Source organism: Sus scrofa, chromosome 1, assembly GCF_054392235.1.
Source record: "Sus scrofa isolate SSC_HxYL_T2T_F1_AM1 chromosome 1, Sscrofa_HxYL_maternal_Yorkshire_Landrace_v2.0, whole genome shotgun sequence".
Classification (NCBI taxonomy): Eukaryota; Metazoa; Chordata; class Mammalia; order Artiodactyla; family Suidae; genus Sus; species Sus scrofa.
The window spans coordinates 141,546,067-141,573,987 of record NC_139383.1 but is presented as its reverse complement, the minus strand read 5'-3'; the positions used below and the strand labels follow the sequence as shown (position 1 = coordinate 141,573,987).

The following is a 27,921-nucleotide window of genomic DNA, read 5'->3' as shown; positions in this document are numbered from 1 at the left end:
TGAAGATGTAGGTACTTTCCTGTATTTCATTCTAGCTGCTTCACATGTCTTAGGTTCCACTGTTGTCTGTCTCTGCTACTTCAAACAACATTCTTAAATCATTACCTCTTTATCTGCTCACCATAGGCCAGAACTGTCCAATAGAACTTTCTATGATGATAGAAATGTTTGTATCCATCTGTTCAACATCATAGCCACTACTCATGGATAAATACTGAGCATATGAAATATAGCTGGTGAAACTGAGGGATGATAGAATTTTAAACTGTATTTAATTTTATTAGTCACATGTGGCTTGGTCACTGTATTGAATAGGGCTGTTACAGATATTTTTAAACTACAGTTTTGTAGGAGGAGGATATTAGCCCTCCTCATTTCTTTTCACCTCTCATCCTGTTTCCAACTCACAACTTCAGTTTTATATTTATATTGCAAAAGTCAGCAATATTGACAGGTTATTTGTAAGTATGGTTAAACCTTCCATAACATGTCTAAGGGGAGTCCTAATGCCCAAAATCTAAAAACTACATTTACATTATTGTGACTCAGCTTCCTTCATTGGTCTCTTCAGTCTCTTTTACTGAACTGTAACATTGATGGAGGCGAGAATCTTGCCTACTTTGTTCAATATTATAATTCCAGGACATAGCAGAGCCTAATAGATGGCTCATAAATATTGAATGGATGTTCACATTTTCATTACTATTGTTCAGACAATTTGGCATCCTCTAATAGAAAAGATCAGTATCAGATGCGGCTCGGATCCCGCGTTGCTGTGGCTCTGGCGTAGGCCAGCGGATACAGCTCCAATTAGACCCCTTAGCCTGGGAACCTCCATGTGCCACAGGAGCGGCCCAAGAAATAGCAAAAAAGACAAAAAAAAAAAAAAAAAAAACCTAACATGGGGGAAAACTGTAATTGTAATGTATACATGTAAGGATAACCTGACCCCCTTGCTGTACAGTGGGAAAATAAAAAAAATTAAAAAAATAAATTAAAAAAAAGAAAAGATCAGTAAATGTTCCTTGAAGAAGTATGAATAAATAAATGATATTATCATCTGGGGCAATTATTATTACTTAATTAAATGTTTTCATTTTTTCCTTTCCAAACTTAATCTGTGATGATGTTTTCAAACCTCCTTTGATTTGAAAATTCCTCTCAGTACTATTTAATAACATAATAATCTAAAGAACTAAAAATTCATGTTGTTATTTTTGTGTGGTATATGGTGACATGATTTTAAATAAGCACATTTTGTTTTATCAGTAGACCATGAATTATTACATTACAAAGCTCATTTTAATAACTGCTTGGTAAGACATAATATATAAAGATTCATTTTCATTTAAACAAGTGAGACCTATTCTTTTCACTTATGTAAGATAAAATATGATTTGATAGTACATGTTTACAAAAATAATATATAATAAAGTATTTGAATTTAGGCCAAATATCGATTAAGATGGGGGGGGTTCAATATGGTGGCACAGGAGGAGCCTGAACCTACCTCTTCCCACATACACAACAAATATACAGCCACCATGGATCAACTCCCTGTGAAAAGAACTTTAGAACTATCTGAACACCTGTTTTATAACAAAGTCAAAGGAGCACATCAAGATGGGTAGGAGAAGTAGAACACTCTTGTCAAAAACCCCGTCTGGCACAGCAGCACCCAATAAGGCGGGATCTCAACAGACAGGGGCTTCTCCCAGGGGAATGAGGGGTTAATGCTCCACATCAGGCTCCTTGGTCCCTGGGATGTATACCAAAGAGATGAAGCCCCCAAATATCTGGCTTAGAAAACCAATGGGGCGGATGTCCAAGGGTTCCAAAGTGCTATAGGAAATGGACACTCCCCTCTTAAAGGGCTCATGTGCCATCTCAGTTGCCCCATTGACAAATTGACAAGCAGAGGAGAGTCCATTGAAACTCTAAGGGGATCAGCTGCGGGGGTGGGGGGGGGAACAGGGGAAACACTCCCTGGAGACAAAGGCCCTGGCAGACGCCATTGTTGTGCTCCCTGCTTAACCTACCAGCACAGGAGGGTGAAGGTGGACCCAGGCACCAGCAATTCTGGCACTGTCCTGCTGCAGCTGCAATGCTGAGGCTGGAGAACTCTAGCACCTGTAGCAACCCCAGCTCCCTGGCTGGAGCTGGAGGATGTGAGAGGTCTCCTCATTTTCCCACTCCCAGATAAAGGCTGTAGAAGTGCACAGACAAGGCACTCTCAGGTTACACTGCTGAAGCCAGCTAAAGCGAGCAGGCGTATACAATCCTCACAGGGGACTCCCCTCTATTGCCTGGCCCTGTGACCCACAGGACAGTTGGAAAGACAGTTCTTGGCAGGCCACTACCCTCAGGCACTAAAACAAAACCCTAGTCTTCCTGTGAAAAAGGTCTATTTCCTTAGTCAGGAGCTTCATGCTGGGGTTCAGAGGATAAGGATCTGCTACTGGGGAACATAAGCAAGGAGACACCCTTTTTTTTTCTTGTTGTTCTTTTTCAGTGATAACACCACATTTTTTTTTTTTTTTCTTTCAAAGCACACATACTGTCCTCTGACATGGATTGCCTCACCTCAGAGTTAGGAGTTCTAGTGAAAACCCACAACGCCATGGCATATTTTTTAGCTACTTGTATAATAATGCTGAATACAAAAATCTAAAACATAGTGATGTACACTGCCCAGCCTTGGTGAGAGGTGATTCACCAAAGGCCTTTTCTTTTGTGTTCTCTGCTTATCTCTCAAGCAAAGATAGTGACTGTCTTTTCCCAGACTGTCTTTTCAAGGATGTGTGTACAGTAAACAGGCTTGGATACAGAGAGAGTGTCTTCCTTAGGAGCAAAGGGTAGGCTTACTGCCCAGGATAACAAAGACAACACCTGCCTTCACAGCAAATGGGCAGACACACTTATGGCCTAATATAAAAACAAAAATTGAGTTCCTTAAGTTCAGAAATCCTTTCACATAATATAACCCACTACATTCAAAGGTGTCACCTGGCCCTCTGTATATCACCCTGTAGGTATATGGAACTGACATGGAAAAAATGCTGATATTCTGATAATTTAATTGATATTGCTCTGAGTATGAAAGTCTTTTTGTCTCTGAAAAAAAAATAAGCTAAAAACTAACAATGTATTAAAGTATCAAAGTTAGGAAAAAATGCCTTCATGTTTCCTGTTCAAACATGTTTTATATTTGAATTATTTGAATTTTAAATTTTCAAAATCAGTTGCTGTGTCTGTGCATGTGGATGCGTACCTATGTACATATAATTCTTCTTTCAAATCATAAGACAAGAGAAGTATCAGGATGGCATTTGTAGGTAATTCTTGGTAGCTAATAGATTTTAAGAATGAATAATCTTTATTGTCAACAATTAAGAAATCTTTTTAAAAATAAAGTTTTTTCTATTTGGCACTTGATTTTGAAATCCCCTGTGTTTTATGTGGGAATATTTGATTAGAGGAATGAAACTACAAAATTAGGCAGATTTTCAGAATTATTATTCTTTCTATTTATACAGCAGATCAACTGCATTTGAGCATCAGAATTCCATGCTCTGTGTCTTTAAGCAGTGCCTTATGACTAAGAATTACAGTGTTCAAAACTATCAAGGGCTAGTGTGCTGAGGAAAGTGACAATTTGAGCTGTGACCAAGTCATGAACGCTCCTTCTTGATCACTTTTGACCACTGCCCAAATACAATATACCCTCAATGCCCCCTAAGCACTGTATTAAAAAAAAATTGTATTTCCTCGTGGCTCAGTGGGTTAAAGATTGGTGTTGTCACTGTTGTGGCTACGGTTACTACTGTGATGAGGGTTTGATCCCTGGCCCAAGAATTTCCATATGATGTGGGCTTGGCCAAAAAAAAAAAAAAAAAAGGTACAATAATTATTCTACTTACTGATTTAAACATGGACAAAACATGTCATTATTAAAAATACAAATCTCCTGCAATCCTTTTTAAAATCTCTGGGGGTTTCTGAATTATAAGCGGGAACTGCCATGATCATGATATTCTATGATTAATATTTAAAACTAACTCCTTTGTTCATTAAATATAAATAACTCTCTAAGGACACAATTCTATAACATGAAATGGATCTTAACAAACATCAGCCTAGTTATCATTAGTAGCTAAATCATTTATCTTCAAGGGCTAGGGCCAATTTAAGCCAGAGTCACAGTAATTTCTCCCTGATCCCCACCTCTATGTATGTGTGTTTCCTGGACTTTGTCAGATGGCAATTTGTAGCTGATATAAATTTTTAAATATTGCAAGCTGCTCTCAGACTGTCATTTTGCCCTATACGGATAAATGAGGTTCAGGGTCTGTTTCAGGTTATGCTAACATGTCACCCATATATTTAGGCAAATATCCCATTTTAATACAGCCTTCCTTGTCATCAACAGAAAGTGCAATGGAAGGTTTGACTGAACATTTATTTGGGCAGCAGGCAGAATATTCCACCTTCTGCTCTTGGATACCGGTTGTCTCCAGCCTTCACCCTACACATGCAACCACACTGGACAGTCCCATGACCATGTCTGTCCAGCTCAGGTAGGGTCTAACTTTGGACTTCTTTCTTTTCTTTCAGATTTACCTAAACTTAGTTTCCCTGAGTAACTGATCTCTTTGTTCTCTGCATGTTCTCAGCCAGTGGCTCTGGGACAAGCCAAATCTTGGTAGAGTGATAATGGATAAGAATATGTGATTGTGTCATTCTAAAGCACTACACGCCTTTACTCTTAAGGCCAGTAAGTGAGATGAAGGCTTGGTTCCTGATGTCTTTCCCAGTGCTCTTCTGACCACTGGGGAAGTATATTATACAAACACCATATTTATCCCTTCCATGGACAGGTGGGTCAATCCAGATCATAAGCTCCTATATTAGAAATGGCAAATACACTTTATCTAACATGCCAGCTCTGATAGATTTTCTGTGGCTCCTACACTGAGGATTCTGTGCCTATGTATGTGCTTATTACAGAAAGTGTTGTTACTAATAGCTGGGCGGGGGGAGGGGAGGGTAAGGAAGGGAGAGCATCTTTGACAAACTTTGACTCTTTAGATAGTGTGGTTAAAAATGCGACATAATTTTGTCCTTATACCAGATTCTACAGTTAAAAATCATGTGGTAATATTGACTTTGAAACTGACATGTAATGAGTTCCTCTGGAAATTCAATAGCAAAATTCCTTTATCTTTGGTCCGTGATGGGCTTTTCCACTCTATTTATACTAAACAACATCAGTGCAAAAATTTTTTTTAGGAATGGATGGGATGGTGAGGATAAAGGACAAAAAGGATGATTCTTAGAAGAACACTCTTTGGTTTAACATCATGGAAGATTTTGTAGTAATATTGTCAATTCAAAACTACCTTCGAGGTCCAGTACAGACACAGCAATAGCCATGAAATTCATGTCTGGTCACATATCTCAGTCACCATTGCTCTTAATACATATTGAAGAGCAGATACAAAAAAAAAAAAAAAAAAAAAAAAAGGATGGCTTGATTCCAATAATTATTTAGGACTAAACCTACTGATTTGACTTGCTATTAGACTTTTATCTGGTAGTGGTAAATATCTGGTGAAGGATAATTCTCTCAGTCTTAATGTTTCCTAAAGTGGCAGAAAAAATTGTCCATTTTCTCTTTCTACTAAAATATAACTGTTCAGTGCCTTTATCTTTTTTTTTTTCCAATATGTGTTACTATCCAAATCCTAATACTTATCTGGAGAATAAAGTCTTCATTTTTAAATTTCAGATTAGTTATTCACACTTACCTATGTACTGTGAGAATTGTCTTTTATGAGGTACTAGTTCATAGACAAGTTTGATTAAAACCAGTGATGCATTTAACCTTACTTCAGTACTGCTGGGAAATAACTTATTTATTGTATTTTGACTTAATTTATGAGAGACATACAGCTATAATAACTGGAAGGCAAACCACAAAGCTTAAAAGGACAATCTGGAAACTATGCCCTGGAGAAATTACATAGGAATATGATCACCAGGGCCCTGAACCAACAACCACACAACACTTGACTCTTTTTGTTTTGCTGCTCTGTAAGGACCTAAATCTGATTTACATTCCTAGGCCTGCCTTCCTATTGTGGGGAGTCTTACTGCACATTAGGACAATCTTACGTGCACAGCTCCTGCTTCACAGAAAGAGGGAACATTTAAATGTGCCCTAGAGAAGAAAACTGGTAAAGAATAAGCATCAACTCCATTTCCTCTCTCCTTTTAGAGTCTATTTCTCTCCCTCTCCCCTTCTCATTTTTTTTTTCTATAAATTCATAATCTCCTTGATAGATCTGAGAAATTCCCAGGAAAAAAAAAATCCATGGTTTCTGATGAGGGCAAAGGATCTTACAGATGTGTGAAGGTCATAAGATCTGGTCATTGATCTTTGTAGCGGGTTGAATTCACATCAATCTGGAATTTCAAAATGTGACCTTATTTGGAAACAGATTCATTGCAGGTGTAGTTAATTAAGCATGAAGATGAGGTCCTATTGGATTAGGGGGGCTCCAAATCCAATGACTACAGTACTTGTTAGAAGAGGAGAAAACACAGAGACACACAAAGAGAAGAAGGTCACGTGAAGCCAGAGGCAGAGATGCAGCTACAAGAAACATGAAAGATTGCCCAGAGCCACTGGTAGCTGGGAAGAGGCAAGGAAGGATTTTTCCAAAGAGCCTAGAGCACAGCACTGACCACACCTTGACATCAGACTTCTACCCTTCAGAATTCTGAAAGAATAAGTTTCTATCACTTTGAGTTTGTTGTACTTTGCTAACGGCAATCCTAGGAAACTAACACAATCATCTAACGCCCTTCCTTGGAGTTTTGGACATTGCTCTCATCCAGCTTTCTACCTACCTCCAACCGCACTTCCTTCTCTTCTGTCATCCTTTTCCTCTGTGCATAGCTGACATTACGGCATTCCCCAGATTTTTGTCCTTGGCCATTTTCTCAGTTTGCATTCTCTGGACAATCTTACCCAATTTCATGGTTTTTAACTCTACTTCTCTGCTAATAACTCCCAACCATAAGGCTCTAGTCAGAATTCTCCCTTGAGATTTACTTTTAATGACCTACCAGATACCAAAAACAAAGGTCAAAAAACACATGTTCAAAATTGAACTCATTTTTAAAACCCCTTTCCAATACTTTATGCATCTCTTTCATTTCTTCTACTCTTTATTCTTTATTCCATATTTATTTCATGTACCATATTAATTCCAATTATAAAAGCCAGAAACCTTGAGCCACCCAAGAAGATGCATGACCCCTTACTCCCAACAGCCAATATCTTAGCAACCTTTTATCACTTTGTTTCCTCAAATTGAATCTTTTCCTAGATTAGTTCTTTATCAACTTGAGTCTTATCTGCTTGAGTAATTTTCTGACTGTTGATCTCACTTCTCTCCAAACCATCCCATAATACTGCATTTCTCACAGTATCTCTAACATCCAACTATCACTCATCTGCCTAGAATCCTTCAAGAATTTTCATTTGCGAAAGGGTACAAGCTCCTTAGAATGGCTTGATTCTTTTCATGTCCCATTATTTCCCCAGGCTCCTAACCTGACTTGAGCCACACGGAACAACCTGCTGTTTTCTGAATACCTACTCTACCTTCAAATATGCCCATGGCTCTGTACATTTTGGTCTATCTTTTGAAATGCACCTTTTTCCTTCCCATATTTATGTGGCTCACTGGAAGACTCTGAATGTCTCCCAAAAGACTTCTCTGAGTCCCCCATCTCTTTTATATACCTCCTCCCTGGGTATATAAAAAGCTCCCTACAGAAGCATTTATGTTCCTTTCTCATTATGGATAGTTTCATCTAAAGTCTCATTAGACAATACATTCCATGAGATAAAGGACAGTGCTCAAAATATAGTCCATAAATATTTTGGCAATAATGAAAAATAAAATAGATATATTAAAAGTTTTCACAAATACATAATACACACAGTAGCCTATGTGTGTCAGTAGATTTTAAAAAACATTTTGAGTTTAAATGAAGCAGCTATGGAAGTTCCCATTGTGGCTCAGCAATGACAAGGCTGACTAGTACCCATGAGGATGCAGATTTGATTCCTGGCTTTTCTCAGTCGGTTAAAGGATCCAGCATTGCTGTGAGCTGTGATGGAGATCACAGATGTGGCTCAGATCCCCCAGTGCTATGGCTGTGGTGTAGGTCGGCAGCTGTAGCTCTGATTCAACCCCTAGCCAGGGAACTTTCATATGTCACAGGTTTGGCCCTAAAAAGGGGGAAAAAAAAAAAAGAAAGCAGCTATTATCAAAGTTGTTGTGATGGATTTAGACAGCTAGCTGGTGGTTAGTTTCTTTGCCCAGACCCTGGTGGTTGTGACTTAATCTACTGAAGTACCAGCCTGAATAGGCCAAAGATAGTGGCTCAGTCCATGAGTGGAATTGCTGTCCCTGGAATACCTCTGGTTATAGAAGATGTTTGAAAAATAATAACATAAGAAAAGAAAACTGTCTTCCTAGTAGCCTGGACAAGGTTCAAGTGAGTCGGAATCCTAGATCACAGTTTCAAATGAAACAGGGAGATGTATGGAACATTCAAGTTACTCCCTAACATGTTAAATTGCTTCCTCCATGCACCACGGGAAATGAAAGCCAATTAGCATCAGCTGGAAAAAGGACTCAGGGATTTCCTCTTGCAGTTTTACTCAGGCCTGAAAATAGCAATACTACAGGTTTGAGCATCCAAGTTTCAAACTTTACTTTCTACATTAAGCCTCAAATGGAGCAAAATTTCAATTTCTTTGGACAAAACCGACCAAAACATCTAGCTATTTGCTGTTGCTTCTCTTATAAAAAAGCTGCGTTTTGAAAGAAAACTGGGCAAAGGACTCTGTTGAATGGCCTATCACATGTCCCTGAAAGATAGGCATTATTAAAAATAAGAAACAGAGGGTTCCCGTTGTGGCTCAGTGGGTTATGAATTCAACTAGTATCCATGAGAGTGAGGGTTTGACTCCTGGCCTTGCTCAGGGGGTTAAGGATCTGGCATTGCCATGAGCTGTGGTGTAGGTCACAGATGCAGTTCAGATCTCATGTTGCTGTGGCTGTGGTGTAGGCCGATAGCTGCAGCTCTGATTCAACTTCTAGACTTCCATAGGGTGTGGCCCTAAAAAGCGAAAGAGGGAAAGTAAGGAAGGAAGGAGGGATGGAAGGAAGGAAGGAAGAAATAAATTATCTTGGCCTCCTCTCCAGAAACCATATGATTTAATAATACTTCGTTTACCTCACACAGTGTCCTTTAGCCAAGAATCTGAGGATTTAAAACATGAACAAAGAAGAAAGTAGTTGTCACACAATTTATGTTTTAGATGAACTCAAATGACTACATGTGAAATTACTAAGAGACACTGGTAGGACTGAAATAGGTTAACTCCCCAGCCAATATACTTTGTAAGGATTTGCATGAATGGGCCAAGGAATAATTGATAGACAAAGTTTTCAACAAGGAACATACAGGCTGAGGAAAAAGCAAAAAGAAAATTTGCTTCATTTCAATTTTCATTCATTTTCTGCCTGGAAACAACTGGGTCTTCAATTTTTTTAAGACAACATGCAGATTATCTATGTGAGAATTAAGTCAATCGTTCTTATTCCTACTGCAACTACTGGGATCTAAAAGAATTTAGTCTGGCTCATTAGCCAACTTAGTAAGTCATCTTCATCCTTTATTTTTGAATAAGTAGCAGCTGCAAATCAATCCAGTTGACGCTAAAGGAGACATCCAAGGACTTCGATATGAAGGGATTTGGGGAGAAATAGTTGATATGTTTCAAGGGAAGTAGTGGGAAGAGAGTTAACACCAGCTACCCAAATAGAAAATACTTTTCACCAACAATTTTGCCCCTGATGCTAGACTCTCCTCTCAGTTAAGTTCAACACTTCTATGGGTTATGGTAATGCTATAGTTTTGGACTGTTTCTCTCTAATTTGTTGGTGCTGAATCTCACCACTCTTCATTGACTTACAGGTACCACCTCCTCAAAACCTTTACAATATCACACTAGCACCTTTCTCATCCTTCCATCCTACTGATTATCTTTACCATACACTTTACTATAATCTAAGATGCACAGAACCACATATGATGTTCCACCTCATTCATCAATATTCCCATTCTACAAATAGAGAATCTTATTTGAAACATCCCTCTGCTTTCAGCCAGGAAAGAAAAGGCTGAAGAAACATTAGGACTTCTAGTGGTCACACCCTAAAATCACAAGAAGAGCCTGACATTTACTCTTAGCTTTATGAAATTGTCCAATTGCTTAAATCCCCATAATATCAAGAAAATCAAAGGTGTACTCATAGCAGGATGACATGTTCACTCTACCAGTCTTTTGCTTTCATGCAGAGAATTCCATTCTCACTGGATCATGCAGGAGAAAGGTCAATGGCTAGCAAAGCCTAGGTTGTTGCCAGTACCTTGACTTTTGATTATTTTTAACCACTGGGAGTGGGTGGGAGAGATTCAGTGTAGTTATCAAAAAGGACTGATCAGATTACAAATATTTGGCTGTTGTAATTGTTTTCATTAAAAGAAAGTTGGAACAACATATTGTGGTGCAAAGAAGCAGTGACTTAGATTCTGGGAGGGGGGGAACATAGAAAAATAGCTCTAAAATTAAAAATATATATGTATATCAATATATAAAACTTTAGTTGATTTTTCTTCTTTGGAAACTTAAGGGACACGTAATAAATGTTTGCTGAGCTGGTTCATGCAAGCAGTTACCTGAGACTAAGTGTCTCCTCACAATGACAGCTCCTTGTTGCTTTAAAACATCACAAGAGGATGTATATTCATCCAACAAATACATTTTCAGGACCTGCTGTTTTTTAGACCCTGAAGATATAAAGATTCTTCCCAAATAGTAGTAGAGTGATGATATGAAGGAGAGCCCCAGACACAAATGGACACACAAAGTTTCTCCAAGTTCACAAGCTCAGAGAGCTCAGCTGCACTTTTGGATACTTTTTGCAATGGTAGGCAAATAAATTTGGGAAAGAAAAAGTGGAGAAGACTTAAAAAATTAGAATTTATTATATTTATCACCTTATGTAGATGAAACAGTTTTTCTTGGTTGAAGATAATGAAAGTTTTACCAAATTTGCTCATAAATGATCATATTCTGTGAAGGCACAGAATAAGACTTGGGAAACTTGTTTATGCAGAGAATTCTGACTTACTCAGATGAAAGATTCCAGCGCAAGGCAATTTTATGATCTGCCAGGAAATGAAGCAAATATGTGGGACACAGGATGAGTCAAGGTGGAAGGATCAACTTTAGTTCTTTCCCTTTCAAATGCTGAAGTGTTGCCTCTCTTGGGAGTTTATTTTCCTCTTATAGAATGGTTAACGCCAAGGTTTATCTAAGATTTAGAAACCATGATCAGATTACTACCAATCTTTTCTTTCCTGCCTTCCATTATACAATTTCCTGTGACAATATCAAAAATGTACAAACTACATAGGAATCAAAGAAATAAAGAGAGCCTTTGGAAGCAAACTTGAAGACTTTGAAGAGAAAGGTGTTCTAGAGATAAGCACGTTGATCCCCTGGCCTCACTACTGTCCACGGCAGTAATATTTCTGCATTTGTAGGACGTTACATATTTACTGACACTCTTTGAATACTATAATGTGAAATCCAGAATTGCTTTTTTTAAGCTGATTTTTTCGCATTTTATTTATTTTTTTATGTAATGATTTTTTTCATTATAGCTGGTTTACAGTGTTCTGACAATTTGCTACTGTACAGCATGGTGATCCAGTTAGTTACACATACATGTATAGATTATTTTTTCTCACATTATCATGCTCTATCATAAATGACTAGGTATAGTACCCAGTACTACACAGCAGGATCTCATTGCTTATTCATTCCCAAAGCAATGAAGACTATTGCCTTTGGAATGAATAAGCAATCAGAATTGCTTTTTATTTCTATCAAGTATGAGGGGGAAAAGTTCACCCATCCCAGTTCTTCTAAAAGGAAAGACTCTTTTTTATACAATTCAGGCAAGGACTATGATGTGCTAGAGAGTTAAGCTCTATGTAAAATGAAGAAATTCTGGAAGAAATATCCTAAAGAAGGTCCAAGAGGAGTTCCTGTTGTGGCTCAGCAGTTAGAAAACCCAACTAGCATCTGCGAGGGTGCAGGTTCGATCCCTGGCCTTGCTCAGTGGGTTAAGGATCCAGCATTGCTGTGAGCTGTGGTGTAGGTCACAGATGCAGCTCAGATCCTGCATGGATGTGGCAACTCTAGTGTAGGCTGGCAGTTACAGCTCAGATTGGACCCCTGGCCTGGGAACCTCTTTATGCCTTGGCTGCAGCCCTAAAAAGACAAAAAGAAAAAAAAAAAAAAAAAAAAAAAAAAGGGCAAGGATGCAGGGGGATGCTTAAGATGACCCAGCCCCTTTTAGGTTTCTAGGGGAACATGAAGATCTAGCAACCAGATCTAAAAAAGCAGAATAAAGCTGACCACTTTGATCCTCAATCTTGAGAAGTTGGCTAGGGCTCGTTTTTTTCCAATTTTATAAATGGAAAGGCATGAATACGTCAATGACTTTGGTTTCCCAACATTTCTCCTTTCTGAAGAAGGAGCCAGGAAGGTATTGACTTGGTCCAATGACCTATTAGACTGCAATCTTTTTTTAGAGCCCTTTAAAAGGTGACAGAGAATTCAAGGTTACCAAGAGCATAGATTATAAATGCCACGAGTGGAATCACTCTCCAGCTCTCATAAAAAATGGAACCTAAAAAGTGGGCATGCCAAGAAGCAGACCCCAGGTGAGAACTGATTTCCCCAGAGCATTGGGGCACCACTTAGGGAAGGATTTTGTCTGTGTTTGGAGTCTTGGAGACTAGAATTCCAAATCTGTCTAGATTCTGGTTTCCTTAGGGGGTATACACACTGTAAAGTATAACTTCCTGTCTCTATAGGAAAGAAACTCTTTTAACGAGGTTAATAAAATGATTTCCTAATGAGGCTTCTCAGACATCAAATGGGCAGAGCAGAAAAACACCCTTTGATGAGGTAAGTGTAAGGGAATCAGAAACATCCCCGGCCCCTAAAAGAGTTTCCTTTCAAAGCCATATGGGCTAAAATGTAAAGATGTGCCATACTTTGCCCAAGCCAGGATATCTGGAGCAAGACTTTGAAGACATCAAAGGATTAATGAGTCCCTAATTAGGCACCATCATCTACTCCTACCTGGCCTAACTGCAGAGTTGCAATTCCATCCACCTCCGCACCCCCAATTTCTGCAGTGAACCTCAGTTTGAAAAAAAGAGCAGTTTTTAATGAGAGTGATTGTGAGCAAATTTCCAACCCTTAATATGTGTGGAATCATAATCCTTTTTACTCTCCCCGTAATAGTAGGTACACAGACAAAAACTTACTGAGAATTTATGGTGGTCAGTTAGGAGTTATGGGTTTAATATAACTGAAGAAGACTTTATCTCAGTATTAGGAAGAATTCCTAGCAAAGACTTGTTTTCAGGGAGATGAGAGGCAAGTGACTTCAGAAGGTAGGAACACTGTAGCCATGGAACTGAGGTTGAGCAATACCCGGAAGGGATAACATAGGCCTTATATTATGAAATGATGTGATACGGTGTTCCAATAAATGGGAAGTTGTATTTGACAACCTCTGCAGTTCTTTCTTACACTGAGATTCTATCATAAATCAATGCAGATGTAGCAGACCACTGGTAGTGGTTCATTACAAGAATGAACCACTCCCTGAAAGGCATTTGGATATTACTGTTGTCTTTGAGCAACACCATTCATGGGGTCACAGAATCAGTTTCTAGCTACACAGACCTACTTACTACCTGGTTCAGTCTTTGAAACAGTAGGTATATGCTGTTCCAAATGAATAAGCTCCTTTATAGGTTCAATTTGTTTGTTTACTAGAAGACTGTTTGATCTCTGAAGTGTTTTTTAAAGTGCAGATACCTCTTGGAGGCCTCAAAGATTCCTAGGTATATACCTAGGAATTCCTAGGTAAATGATGGATAAAAGGAGACATTCAGGGTTCCTGTAGAGCAAGGTTTCTCAGCCTTAGCACCGTTGCCATTTTGTCTTGGGGGCTGTCCTGCCAATGGGAGGGTGTCCTCAGCATTCAGGCCTCTACCTGCGTGAGGCTAAAAAGGCCCCACCCACTTGTGACAACCACACATGTTTCCAGATAGTACCAAATATCTCCGGGTAAAAATGCCCCTGGTTGAGAATTACTGCTGCTGTCAACAGTCAGAAGATAAGGGGCAAATATAGCGGAGGAAGACCTGTGACCTGGAAGGTGAGGGCATGAAAGCAGGGAGCATAACCATGTTTACAATTTTTCCCAGTTCAGAATTACTTAGAGAGAATGGTTTTCCATCATCGATGTTTCCTGTATCTTCCTGTACCAGGGACAACTAGAAGCCCTTCTGGATATGTCAGAAACACCTTGGTGTCTATATTAGTCACAGTTTTACCAGAGATATAGAGCCGGTAGGACATGTTACATGATTGTGGCTTTCTCTTTAACTTGCTGGCTAAGCAAGTCCAAAATCCCTAGGGTAGGCTGAAGCTTTTCTCTTTTTTTGGTGGGGGGAGGGGGATAAACACATGGCATGTGGAAGTACCCAGTCAGGGATCGAACCCACACTACAGCAGCGACCTGAGACACAGCAGTGACAACACCAGATCCTTAACCCCTAGGCCACAAGGGAACTCCTCAGCTGAAGCTCTTTGTGAGTAGAGGCTGCAGTCCCTGGACGGAATTACTTCTTCAGGGAAGTATCAGTTCCACTCCTAAAGTCTTTCTGTTGATTAAAGCATGCCCACCTAGACTCTCTAGGGTAATCTGCTTTACCTCTCCTTGAAAGGACTATAAATGTTAACTTCACCTACAAAATTCCTCCAGGGTAACACTTGGATTTGTGTTTGATTGAATAATTGAATAATTGAGGACTACAGCCTAGTTATAGGCATAAAACTGACCATCGCAGTGTTCTAAAAGCCATTCCTTGAGCTCTGATATTTTGTCCACATTCCTCTCTTCATCTTATTTTAGCTATGCCGCAGGCTCTGATCATTCATAGGTCCTGTCCCTGGCATGAATTTCATGATGCCACCCTACTGTGACCAGGCACAGAGTTCAAACCCTCCAGCATTAGCATTTTCATGGTCTTAAGAGTATCTTTAAAAGGATCTAAAGAGACGTCTTCCAAGGAAATACAAATGGCCAAAAAGCCAATTAAAAAAATGCCTAACATCATTAGCCATCAGAGAAATGCAAATAAAAACCACAATGAGATACCACTTCACACATACCAGACTGACTGTAAAAAAAAGGATAGATAAGAACAAGTGTTACTGACCATGTGAAGAAATTATAACTCTCTTATACTTCTGGTAGAAGTATAAAATGGTACAGCTGCTTTGGAAAACAGTCTGGCAGTTCTTAAAAGATTAAATGTAGAATTACTGTACAACCTAGCAATTCCACTCCTAGAAATACAGCCAAGAGAAATGAAACATAAAACATCCACATAAAAACTTGTACACAAGTGCTCATATCAGCATTTATAATATCCCCCAAATGGAATCAATCCAAATGTCTATCAACTGATGGATGTATAAATAAAATTTGGTGTATTCATACAATGGAATATTATTTGATCAAAAAAAGAACAAGTACAGATAAATACATGGATAAACCCTGAAAACATTATGATAGTAAAAGAAGCAAGTCACAAATTATACCCATATATTGCAGAATATCAAATATTGTGTGATTCTTATGACATGTCTGGAATAGGCACATCCATAAGAACAGAAAGTAGGTTAGTGGTTACCAGGGCCTGGAAGGGTTCAATTTGAGGGAAAGGAAAAGTGTCTGGGAATAGGTATGAAATTTCTTTCTGGGGTCATGAAAATGTTCTAAAATTGATTGTAGTAATTGTTGCACAAATCTGTGAATATATTGTACAAAAAAACATTGAATTATAAATGGATTAATTGCATGGAATGTAAATCCCCCCCCCACATACATACACATACATTAAAGAGTATCTTTGGAAAGCCTGGCAGCAGAAGAATTTAACAGACTTGCCAGGGTAGGGCTCTCTCAGACTGATGAATAGCCAATGCCCATAGCATCCTCTGACTTCAAGTCCCATCAGGAAGCAGCCCGTCTGGGGGGAAGGAGGCAGCAAGATGTGTGTTGCTTAGAATTCTCCACTCAGACCAATCAAACTGGAAGAAGGAATCTCAGCGTCCCCCTTTCTATGCCACTCTCTGACAACAGTTGTGTAGTCTGCCACCTAAAGCAGTCTGATGGGGGTGGAGCCCATCCAAGAGAAAGCTCAAACCTTGCCTAGACAGAGTATGAGCTCAGAAACTGCTCTTTTTACCTCAGTGGCTTAAGAATTTTGATTCATTTGGTAACAGTTTATCTTTGGTGATGTGTGTGAATGTATGACTCAGTTTTGTGGCTTTTAGCCCCTCAATACTGGGAACTTACTAAACTCCATTTTACTTATTCCAGAGACAGCCCTGGACTTTTGCCCAACCTGCTCCTGGCTCCTGGCTCCCATAATAGGGAATTTATTGTACATTGGCCTCTCAGGAGAGGTGCTCAGGAGAAATGCTGTCATTTCACTGTTATAGCTCTAGTTCTTTGGGGCATTTCTGTCTTTTGAATCTTTTATTAAAGTATAAATATTAATTATGATATAATAGCTTTAGCTAGGATATTCAAAAATGGTACATGGGTTTAAAAGATAATGCACTTTTTCTTCAAGTTTGATCTTGGTAAGATCAGAACGAGGGCAACCGATTTTTCAAGCAGGAATTCACTGAGTAGTTGACGGCCCCTTTGTTAGGGTCTGGTCTCCAGTGCTGTGGGTTCAAAACCTTGTGTAATCTCAGTGACGTTTTGTCCACCAGCTCATGGGCAAAAATAATTTACATTGGCATTATGACTCAAATTCTTCAGACTTGTTGCCTTCAGTCATATAATTGTATGAACTTGGTCCCCTGAAAAGTTCCCCCAAGGTATTCCTGGGTTTCCCCGTGGAAGTCTCGTGTATGTTCATGCAGGCCCTGATATTTCCCCTGGCCTCTGCTCAGGACCTCCCAACTCACCTGGTCAACTGTGGCATCCACTGAACTCTCCTTCTATCTACCACCTACAACCTACAAAACAAAGCTGTCTAGCCCTGGGGGCTCTTTCCCATTGCTTACAATACCAACAGAGCCCCATATTTCTTTTAGCCCATATAATGGCTCCCATGAAAGTATCCAGCCCTTGCTAGAGTGTTTGTAAACTATCCCCAAGACACTGTGGGGTATTAGATTATATCTCTCCTATGATTCTCTCACTGATCCCCCAAGGATCTGTGCACAAACCTTCTCACATGTACCTTCAGACAAAGGAGGGCAAAACCCAGTTCGGACCCAACAATTCCAAGTCATAGTCAGACATTCTTACAAAATTCTTTAGGTGAAGCCAGAGTCATCTTCTCTCATACTCATGTTTGATTGGTATTGATCAAATCCAGGGGAACTTGAGTATTAAAAGCTGCATTTTCAATTTATTAACTTATAAGGAAAAAGTATTACTAAGTTAGCATCTCTCTCTCTCTTAATAGAAAAAGGTAGTTTGGTGGCCAAACTTTTAGAATTATTGGTAAAAGGTGTAAGAGAGAAGAATGATACAATATGAATGGCCACCATCAGTAAATTCTTTTGTTTAAGATATTTAAATTTGATTTTTCAAGTTTTGACCAGCTCCATGTTTACAAACTAGGAGTGAATATCTCATCCTTTAGGTCTGGTTGACTTTTATTAATCTCAGTTACAAAGAAGTCCCCAAATTCTACCATATTCATTCCACCCCCTTTAAATCATGAACATTACTAGGTTTAGAACTCAGAATAGAGAAAAGTTTAGAATTTACCAAATAAGGCTTTGATAAGACCTTATTTATTTATTTTTGTCATGGCCACACACACAGCATATGGATGTTTCTGGGCCAGGGACTGAATCCGAGCTGCAGCTGTAACCTACACCACAACTGCAGCAATGCCAGATTCTTTAATCCACTGCAATAGGCAGGGGATTGAACCCATGCCTCTTCAGTGACCTGAGCCACTGTAGTTGAATTCTTAACCCACAGTGCTACAGCAGGAACTCCTACAATCCCTTATGAATTAAGGTCAGTAGATTGTGCTGTGTAACAAGACTTTATAGGAGTTGCCGCTTTTATCTGTATGCAACAGTATGTCAAAATGGGACTCAGTTTTCCAGCTTTTTAGATGATACAAAGTCCAAGAATGATAAAAGAAGTGCCAGATAGTCCCTCTCCCCATGTTCTAGTGCCAGGTGCTAGACTATGTAGAACAAGCTAAGAGATTATGAAAACAGTCCTGCCAACGTTAGCTTATTACCAACCTCTCACCTATATAAGAGAGGTTGAAGCAGTGGGCAGCAAAGATTGTCATGGGAAGGTTTCTGGTATGCTGTGTATGTCCTTCCCCTCCTGTGGGGATGGAAAGGGGAGTTCTTCCCCTTATCTCAAGTCAACTGAAGAGAAGCTTGAAGAGAACCATGTATAGAACCTGATATGTATTGTTTGAAGTCTGAGAATGTCAGAACTGCATCCAACTCAAACTTGGGAAGATCTAAAAGTAAGATTAGGGGGCTGTGGCTAGCATTGTATGGTAGCAGGAGACGTGGCTGCCATGGGAACGACTGTCCTTCTAGTTTGACACTCTCCACGTGCCAGATGTAGATTCTGAGAAGAGAGAGCAGAACTGGGTCACAGTGAGAGAGAGGCAAAGTTCTTCTGGATTGTGAAGACACCTCAACAGAGGAGGTGTTGGCCAAGAATCAAGAATGGAGAGCAGCTTACAGATAACCACTATAAGATGCATTTGCTGGAATCACGGGAAGTGTGGGTAGATCATCCCAGAGATGGAGTGGGGCCTTTATAAAATACACACACACCCACAAACACACACACACACACACACACACACACACACACAATGAGAGAGACAGCCCTGGACATCTGCCAAAATAGGTGTTACCAGAAAATATAGAGAACCTATCCAAGGTTTCATCCAGGGTGAGAAGAACAAGTTGAGAGTATAGTTGGAATAGACAATAATGAGAAATAATAACAGTCATTATTATTTAGTCAACACAGTAGTCACTATGTTTAAAAAGTTTTACATATATTAACCCATAATGTTGCCTTCTACTTCCTCTCTACCAATGTTCAATAAACCAGTTATACTTATCTTTCCCATCATATCCATGTCTAACAAATATATATTAAGTACCCATAATGTGCAACTTAATTGCAAAATATAGTGGTGAACGAGACAGATATTTTAGTGAGCAGGACAATATCCAAGTAGACAAGATAAGAACAAACTGTGGTAAGTGCTGCAATTACATTTAATTACACAGTTAACATGGTGCTGCAAGAGAGTAATTGGAGAAAGTCAATCCAGGCCATTGTCTAGAGAAATTTGTGAACATCAATGTGTGATTCAACTTGAATTACTTCACTGAGTTAGCCACAGACTTCCATCAACTATCAATCACAGAGTTATTTGGGCCAAAATATTCTGTCATCATATGTGTTAACATACCCAAAAGTCCATTTTCCAACCTCTTGTTGGCCAAGCAAAGCAGAGGGGACCATTCTTTAAAGTTCAGTCTTTGTTTCGTCACTAGGATTGAATCCAGGTGTGAACTTCAACCTTATGCTCTTTTTAATCAATCAAAATATCCAGAGAACCACCAGCTTTCAATTACTGGTAATAAGAAGCTAGGCTGGACATAGAAATCTATGATTCTTAAAGAACCCCCAAATCTTTTGAGAATTGAGTCTCAGAATCTTGCTAAGAAGCAAAAGAGGCTTCGTTAAGTTTCCCTTCTCCTCTATTCTCCTTGGGTTATTTGTTTCAAAAATTCACTGGAGGAACTTCAAGGCCAAGGAATGTTAGAAACCTGCTATTATTCCCTCTGCTCCATCTAAGGTCAACGTGGCCAGTGTCCTTCTGCATATTCATTTCCTTCTTTTCTACACTGGCCAGCTTCTGTCTATTCCTATCTTCTGCTCACTGGTATCTTTGGCTCATTCTCCATTGTGGTCCTGACCCAAAGAACTTCTCATGGCCTTGAAACTTCAGGTCTAGTTACTGTATCACCATGGTTCACAGAAATTATTGATTATATAATGTACTGTTAATTTATTAAGACCTAGAAGGAAGAGAATAAAACACAATTACACTAAAAACACACAGAGGTGATGTGACATCCTGATTCCAGGTACATAAAATACCACGAAGGAGATGTTCACCTTACATCAAAGAAGTAATTAGTAATTTGGACAGCAGATGTTTAGGGCTGTTCATTTTCTATAATAATCAGATTATAAAGCCTGGGATTGCTGGTTCTGGTATTCACCCCTGGTCCACTCAGTTTTGGCTGTATCCTGTGGCTGAACAGCACTAAACACAGTGGCCTGGGCTGCTGTCCCCAGGGGATCTGTGGCATGGCATCTCTACTAAAAGATTCTGGGAATAGGTAAGCACTGACTTAACCAAGTATCATTAAGAAAGAAGAATGGTCAACCCCATTGTCATGTACTTTAGTATTCTTTCTAACTTAACAATATGATGGTGATGCCAAACTATAAAATTATGGCCAGAAATTACATGGGAAACCATGTTCACATTTGGTCAGTTCTTGTCCCTTTGGCTATTTGTTTGAAGCCTAAACTAGCATGGAAAAAAAACACCGAAATAATCCATACCAGATTGATTAAAATTTGTGGGGGACATTTAATTCTCCTTGAATTGTGAAGTCAAGTGACAGTGATGTTATTTTTCAAGCATGAACTCAGCCTTAGAAGACCCAAGTGTGTTAAAATGGGAAAGAGTCAAGAAGATATTTTCCTTGCTGCCATTTGATGAGCAATTCTCATTTCCCTTTAGAAAAGCATTCCTCAGACTGCCAAAAAGCTGCTGGCAGATGGAGTTTATATTAAACAGATGGCTGTCTGTAATTAAACGCTTGTCCATGGCTGGGCCCAGTGCATTATGAACATTGTGGGAGGATGTGCCAGTGGTTACCGAGTGTGGACCACTTCCAAGATGAGGGTCAAGGAAGAGGAAGTGTTATGTGGGCTTTCGCATGAGATCATTAGAGAGACAGACAGAATTCAACCTACTGACTACTGAGAAAACCCAATGGAGAGGAGTAAGAATTACTCAAACATTAGTGCATTGAGAAGTGGGGGGATTCTTTGCATGGGTAAGCAGGAAAGAAAAACACTCAAGGTTCAGGTTCATACAGAGAACACAGACCTTTTTAAAAATTGAAGTAGGGTTGGTTTATAGTGTCATGCTAGTTTCAGGAGGTATAGTTGATTTATAATGTGTTAGTTTCAGGAATGTGTATGTGTGTACACATACACATATACATCTCTATTCTTTTCAGACTCTTTTCCCTTATAAGTTGTTGCCAAATCTTCAGTAGATGTCCCTCTGCTATACAGTAGGTCCTTGTTGACTTGTTTTATATATAGTAGTGTGTATATGTTAATCGCAGCCTCCTAATTTATCCCTTCCTTTGAAATGGAGTAATACTGGTGTCCACATACATATTGCTTTGATATTACTAATTTTTAAAGTAAATTTAGAATATCAGGGATGTGGGTTTCTATCCATTTATGTTCAACCCAATAGCTCACAGAGTACAACTAAACACTTCTTTTTTCACTGAAAGCTTAAAAACATTTAGAAACAGCTTTAATTTTTTCTTTTTTTAAAGATTTTTATTTTTTCTATTACAGTTTATATATATATATATATATATATATTCTTTTCCTCACATTATCCTCCATCGTGTTCTATTACAAGTGATTATAGTTCCCTGTGCTATACAGCAGGATCTTACTGCTTATTCACTCCAAATGCAATAGTTTGCATCCACTAACCCCAAACTCGCAGTCCCTCCCACTCCCTCCCCCTTGGCAACCCCAAGTCTGTTCTCTAAGGCCATAAGTTTGTTTCTTTTCTGTAGATAGGTTCCTTTGTGCCACATATTAGATTCCAGATATAAATGATATCATATGGTACTTGTCTTCCTCTTTCTGACTTACTTCACTTAGTATGAGAGTCTCTAGTTCCACCCATATTGTGGAACTAGCATTATTTTGTTCTTTTTATGGCCAAGTAGTATTTCATTGTGTATATAAATCACATCTTCTTCATCCATTCATCTGTTAATGAACATTTAGGTTGTTTCTGGGTCTTGGCTATTGTGAATAGCGCTGCAATGAACATATGGGTGCACATATCTTTTCCAATGAAATTTTTTGATTCTAGAGCAATCCTCAGGTACCACAAAGCTATCTTTTGTCTTATATGCTAGTTGAGCTACTACAAAGAATGAAACTTCCCTCAGGTCATGGTTATGGGAGGTTATGAGGAGAATCCAGAGCTTGTGATTATTTGGGTCCCTGATTATAGCATAATGGCTATTAATTATACAGAATCTATATATTAGGTGTAAGTCTGTGTACAGAATATATAAGCATTGAATGCAAAACTTGCCTTTGTAGATAGGGGGCCTAATACTGACCATAGAGCCAATTAAATATGTTCTCATAAGTCTAAAATGAGACATCTGAGATAAGATCAGTTATCAGATCTGTCCAAAGTGAGAGTAAGCTGAATACTGACTAGGCCAAATGAGAACAGGTCCTTTTCCTTTTGAGTCGCCAGCAAGGTGCTGTCAGCCAACCCTGGTGGGCTTGTGTTCACATGGTGACCCCTGTTGAGGGCAGTCCTCTTGACCTGGAGTGATGCTTTCCCTGGGCTGCATGCCTCACTGCCTACCCTCAGAACATCCCTTTCATAATCACATGGCTTAAATTGAGTTGCTGTTAGAATGTGTGCATCTAAGCAAACATGCAAGTCACTCTGAACTATATGTTTCTATTAACAATGTTTTTTCTAATAGAGTGAACAAAGACCCCCAAGACAAAAATTCAGTGAGGTTTGGAACAGTGTCTGAATGGGAGGAAAAGGCAAGCCAGGGAGTGACACCCCTGGCTATTGGGCAGGATGGCCCCTCGAAGCTTATTGGAAAATGTGCTCAGTTAATGAAAACCAAAGTGGGGAGAATCTCCAAGCTAACTGCTGTTCACTGCTCTCCTGCTTACCTTTCTCTCTTGTTTATACCAAATCAAAGGTCAAATTGAAGTTATGAAATGGCAGTTTATTTATTTTAAAAAAATCTTTGGGAAAAAGAATGAGATAACTTAGCTGGTTAGAAAAGACTTAACACACTCATATCCATGCCAATGTGTTAATTGTGATTGCTTTCCAAGGAGGTCTACAAACAAACAGGGACTGTGTGCCTGAGTGGGGTGGGTGCTCTCCAGTCCAGGATTCTGGAGTGGTCCAAAAGGAAGAGATGAGAGGTAAGCAACAGAAGTGATTGAAATGCTGCTGGTAGAGCCGGGGCGTGGAAATGTCCTGGGGACAGAAGGACCCTAATATAGCCCTAAGTCCAAGGATTCTGAAAGCAAAGCAAACTCACCCGAGCACAGTGTCCTCTGAGGACTTCAATTGGAAAAGTAAACCAAGCTTTGGCAGGTCAAACACATTTGGGACAGGATATTTATACACGGCTATTTCTGTAACTGGAATTGATCAGACGTGGGTATTCCAGGTTAGCTCAGTTCCTGTCCCCTCAGGCACACACAGTCGTCACACATATTTCTGTATTCTCTGTGTGTGTGTGTGTGTGTGTGTGTGTGTGTTGGGGTGGGTGGTAGTATGTAGACAGAGAAGCCATTTTGATTTTCCTTCCTAGCATTTCATCACATCTCCTTCAGCGTTCACTTATTAATTCCTAAAATTGTAGGCTTGGTGTTTGAATGGTTCCATAAGAATTCCCTCTGGCAACCAGTTAAAATAAACATTGTCAGGTCCTACCTGAAGGTGCAGAGTTAGTAGGGTTAGGGTATACCGTGGGAGAATGTACTTTTAAGATCTCTCCAGAGATACTGATACCAGATTTGGAAAGCACTGAATATCCAAAAGAGTCTGAAAAGTGAAAACATATATTAGGAGAAGTTAATTGTAAATATTTATTTTGAGAGTTCCTCTGAATCATGATTGCTGAAATCTAATTTATTTGACCAAACTCAACTTAGATAGAGACACACAATGTAAACAGCTAAAGTTAGGCAAAAGAATGAACTAGTAGAGTTAGATTTTTAAAATTTAGAGGATCACCAATCTCTTAGACTTTTTCTCTTGATTCCAGTATTTTTCTCTAGGGAATTTGTTTATAAAGCAGTTTATATATTTCTCTTAAGCTATTGTAAAGAGTCTTGATTACTATACACTATAAATGACATTGGTTTTTACAGAAGTAGAGATGATGCTAAGTAGACAGAGATCCAGCTGGTATTCACTCTACCCACTAGTATTTTGTTTTGTTTTTACTAAGCATCATTGTGGCATTTTTTACAGTATAAACGTTACCTTTGCTCCCAGTGGCCTTTCCAAGCAGGTTTGATGTATTTAAGTACTAAAAAGAGCCTTCTAAGGAGTTATACTACAAATGTTTCCAAGACAAAAGAGATACAAAATATTAAAAAGAATCCACCACACCCTGTCCATAGGCACATATGTACACAATATGTAATAGCTTCCTAGTTTTATTGGTGAGTAGTTATAAAACTAAATATCAGAATGAAAATCTCCAGAGAATTATGAAAACAAAGGAAATGAGTATCTATCAAGTAAGACCCCATAAAACCCAAACGGACATATGGAAATGAATTCATGGGAGAGTAGAGGAGGGCAAATAATAAGTCCAGGGCAACATAACAGCCTGAAGTTACACACAAGTGGGTGAGGAGTTTCAGATGTAAATTATGATCTTCCTGAGAGATTTTCCTTGGTGAAATAATTCATGATTGAGTATTGTACCTGCTTAGTCTCTCCTTTGCTTCATAATAGATACTTTCCTAGTTTTGTTTTCCCAGTACATTATTTTTTCTCTCCACTCTATCCTTCTCCAACTGTATATCTACATTGGAGAGAGAAAGAAAGAGAGAATGAGAGGGAGAAGGGGGGACAGCAAGAGAGAGAGAGAGGTGAAGTATAAGGGGAAAAAAAGCACTTTAAGGTCACTGACTAACCCTATGACAAAAATAGTTCATGAGCCAAATACTAGAAGCAAGATAAAATGATGTTTTTGTTTGATATATATGACCAGATAGGAAAAAAGGATTACCAGATTATTAATAACAGGTGTTGGCCATAAAAGCCACACAGCAGCATTAGCACAAAAGCAGGAGAGGGCAATGATGTGAAGTGGAGAGAAAGAGGGGATGAATACTATAGGAAGAAAAGTGAAGAAGAGAGAAGAATCAGAAAACAGAAGTGATAAAGAGTAGATTAGAAAATAAGAGAGGCAAGGGGCCCAGATACTGCAACAATGATGGGAGGAAACAGAAAAAATAACCAATGACTGGTACATGATGGGGTAAAAGTTGGTGGAGGGCAAACTGAAGAAATTTAAGAGAGTTTCACTCAGAGAGGCCAGCCAGCACTATGCACCACCTTTGTGCACTGCTAAAAGTATGATTCACTTACAGATGGGATTGAGAAAGACAATGATGATAATTGGATTTATGGTAAATTTAGAATTTGCAAAAAGGACTTCTATATTCTTTAGGTTATTAAATTTTAACACAGTACAATGACACAAAACAAGTTAAGTATATTAGTTCAGGGAATCCCCTGGTGGAACGGCAGATTAGGGATCTGGCTTTGTCACTGCTGTGGCTCAAGTTACTGCTGTGATGCGGTTTTGATCCATGGCCCTGGAACTTCTGAATGCTATGGGCCTGGCATATATCTTTAAAAAATATTAGCTATATGAATAAATCCTAGAGATCCACTGTACTGCATTATAATGCCTATAGATAACAACACTGTATTATATACCTCAAACATTTCTAGGAGGACAGATCTTATGTTAAGTGCTCTTATCACAGAAAATATTAATAAAAATGAAGAGAGTGGAAGGGAATGAATATATTTATGGCATAGACTGGGATGATGATTTCACCAGTGTATACTTAAAAACTCAAGTTGTATTTATTAAATATGAACAGTTTTCTGTATGTCAATTGTACCTCAATGAAGTGGCTTAAAAATAAAAAATACGAAAATAACATGGAAATATGTGCTCTACAGAATATAATTTTGCAAAAATGGTGGGGCCCTTGATGTTTTCTGAGAGTCATGTTCATGCATTTAAAATGTGGATCTATTCATATCATCTCTTAAATTTTTTTTTAAAGAACATACTCTCTAGCTTTCATCTAAGCATAACCTTGGAATGAGGCAAGGTATTTCTAGTGATAAGAAATGGTTTTCAGAGAGGGACCAAGATGGCAGAGGAGTAAGACATGGTGCTCACTTTCTCCCACAAACACATCAAAAACAAACAAACAAACAAACCAAACAAACACAACTACATGTAGAACAATTCACACAGAATATCAACTGAATGCTGGCAGAAGACTTTAAACCTTTGAAAAGGGCAAGAAACCCTCCACATAAGTGGGTAGAAAAAAAAAAGAGGGAGAGAAGGAATCAGGACAGGACTATCACTCCTGAGTGGGAGCTATGAAAAGAGGAAAGGAACCCACATCCTGGGAAGCCACCTAATCAATGGGAAGATCAGCCAAGATGGAGGGACTTCAAAGTCTCAGAGAAAAGTGCAGCAGCTGGACTGTGTAGGGCAAAGAAGAGTGAGCCACAGAGACCATTCGTACCTCCACTTCCAGACACCACAGCCTGAGACACTCAGGTGGGGGCTGGATGCTGAGATTCAGGTTCTAGAGGTCAGTTCCAGGGAGAGGACTAGGTTGACCTGACGGGCTAGGGAGCAGTGTGCCATGGACTGGGGAGTGGAGTGCCACAGCTGAGAGAACCCAGGAGGAGGTTTGGGCCTGCAGGAGAAGCAAGGCACCATTTAGGGGAGGGTGAGAGGAGGTGGGGCAGACTGCAATAGGTATATCTTTTCCTATGCATGCATGGACTCTCAGAGGTTGGAGTGCCTCTGATGCAGACTACAAGTGGCAAGGGGCCACTTGCATGGGCTATGGGTGACCCAGCACTTGTGTAGGCTATGGGTGGCTGGGCACCTCTTGCTCAGTCCTAGGTCAGCAGGGTGCTAAGCACAAGACAGTGCCTCTTGTGTGGTCTCCAGGCAGCACGGGCAAACCACGGCAGTCATCTCAGACACCAGAGGTAAGCATGGCCTGCTACCACTAGGGGTCCATTTATGGGCACCACCTACAGCCCCAGTCATCTTAGAGGTCAGTACACAAGAGGGCACTGCAACTGAGCACCACCCCTCGTTGCTCTCACTCCCCTGGGACCGCACATACCCAGCTGCTGCCACTGCTAAAGGCCCAGGAACCTCCTACAGATCACTGTCACTTCCTGGGGCCCTGAAACTAGGAGCAGTCTGTGCCACCTTCCTGCAGGTCCTTGCCACTGTCAAGGGCCCAGCAACCAGGCACTGGCTACTAGTCCTACCCATTGTCTCCATCTCTCTGGAAGTATGCACAGCACCAGAAAAATAAATGGTAAGCCCTCACAAAATATCTAGTGCACTTGTGCATATAAATAGCCCCCCAAGACTACAGTAGTTGGCTTCCCTAATCTCAAAGAATAAGAAAAATATAAGCAAAATGAAGAAGGTCAGGAACCATT

General features: G+C 39.5%; 2 protein-coding genes across 4 annotated transcripts in view; one reads left to right on the top strand and one right to left on the bottom strand.

Moving 5' to 3' along the window:
* Positions 1–27,921, bottom strand: part of RASGRP1 (RAS guanyl releasing protein 1) — a 977,163-nt gene that overhangs the window by 519,175 nt on the left and 430,067 nt on the right. The window lies entirely within an intron of this gene.
* LOC110261468 (uncharacterized) overlaps positions 1–27,921 on the top strand; it is a 321,036-nt gene that overhangs the window by 241,259 nt on the left and 51,856 nt on the right. For 2 of the 3 annotated variants that reach the window (XR_014814452.1, XM_084974887.1), the window contains exon 3: positions 4,430–4,577. The exons of the other annotated variant lie outside the window; for it this stretch is intronic. Coding sequence is in view for 1 of the 2 variants with exons in the window: in XM_084974887.1 (XP_084831013.1) it covers positions 4,430–4,577 (148 nt within the window). In the remaining variant the exon portion in view is untranslated. The remainder of the gene's footprint in view (positions 1–4,429; positions 4,578–27,921) is intronic. 3 annotated transcript variants of the gene reach the window in all.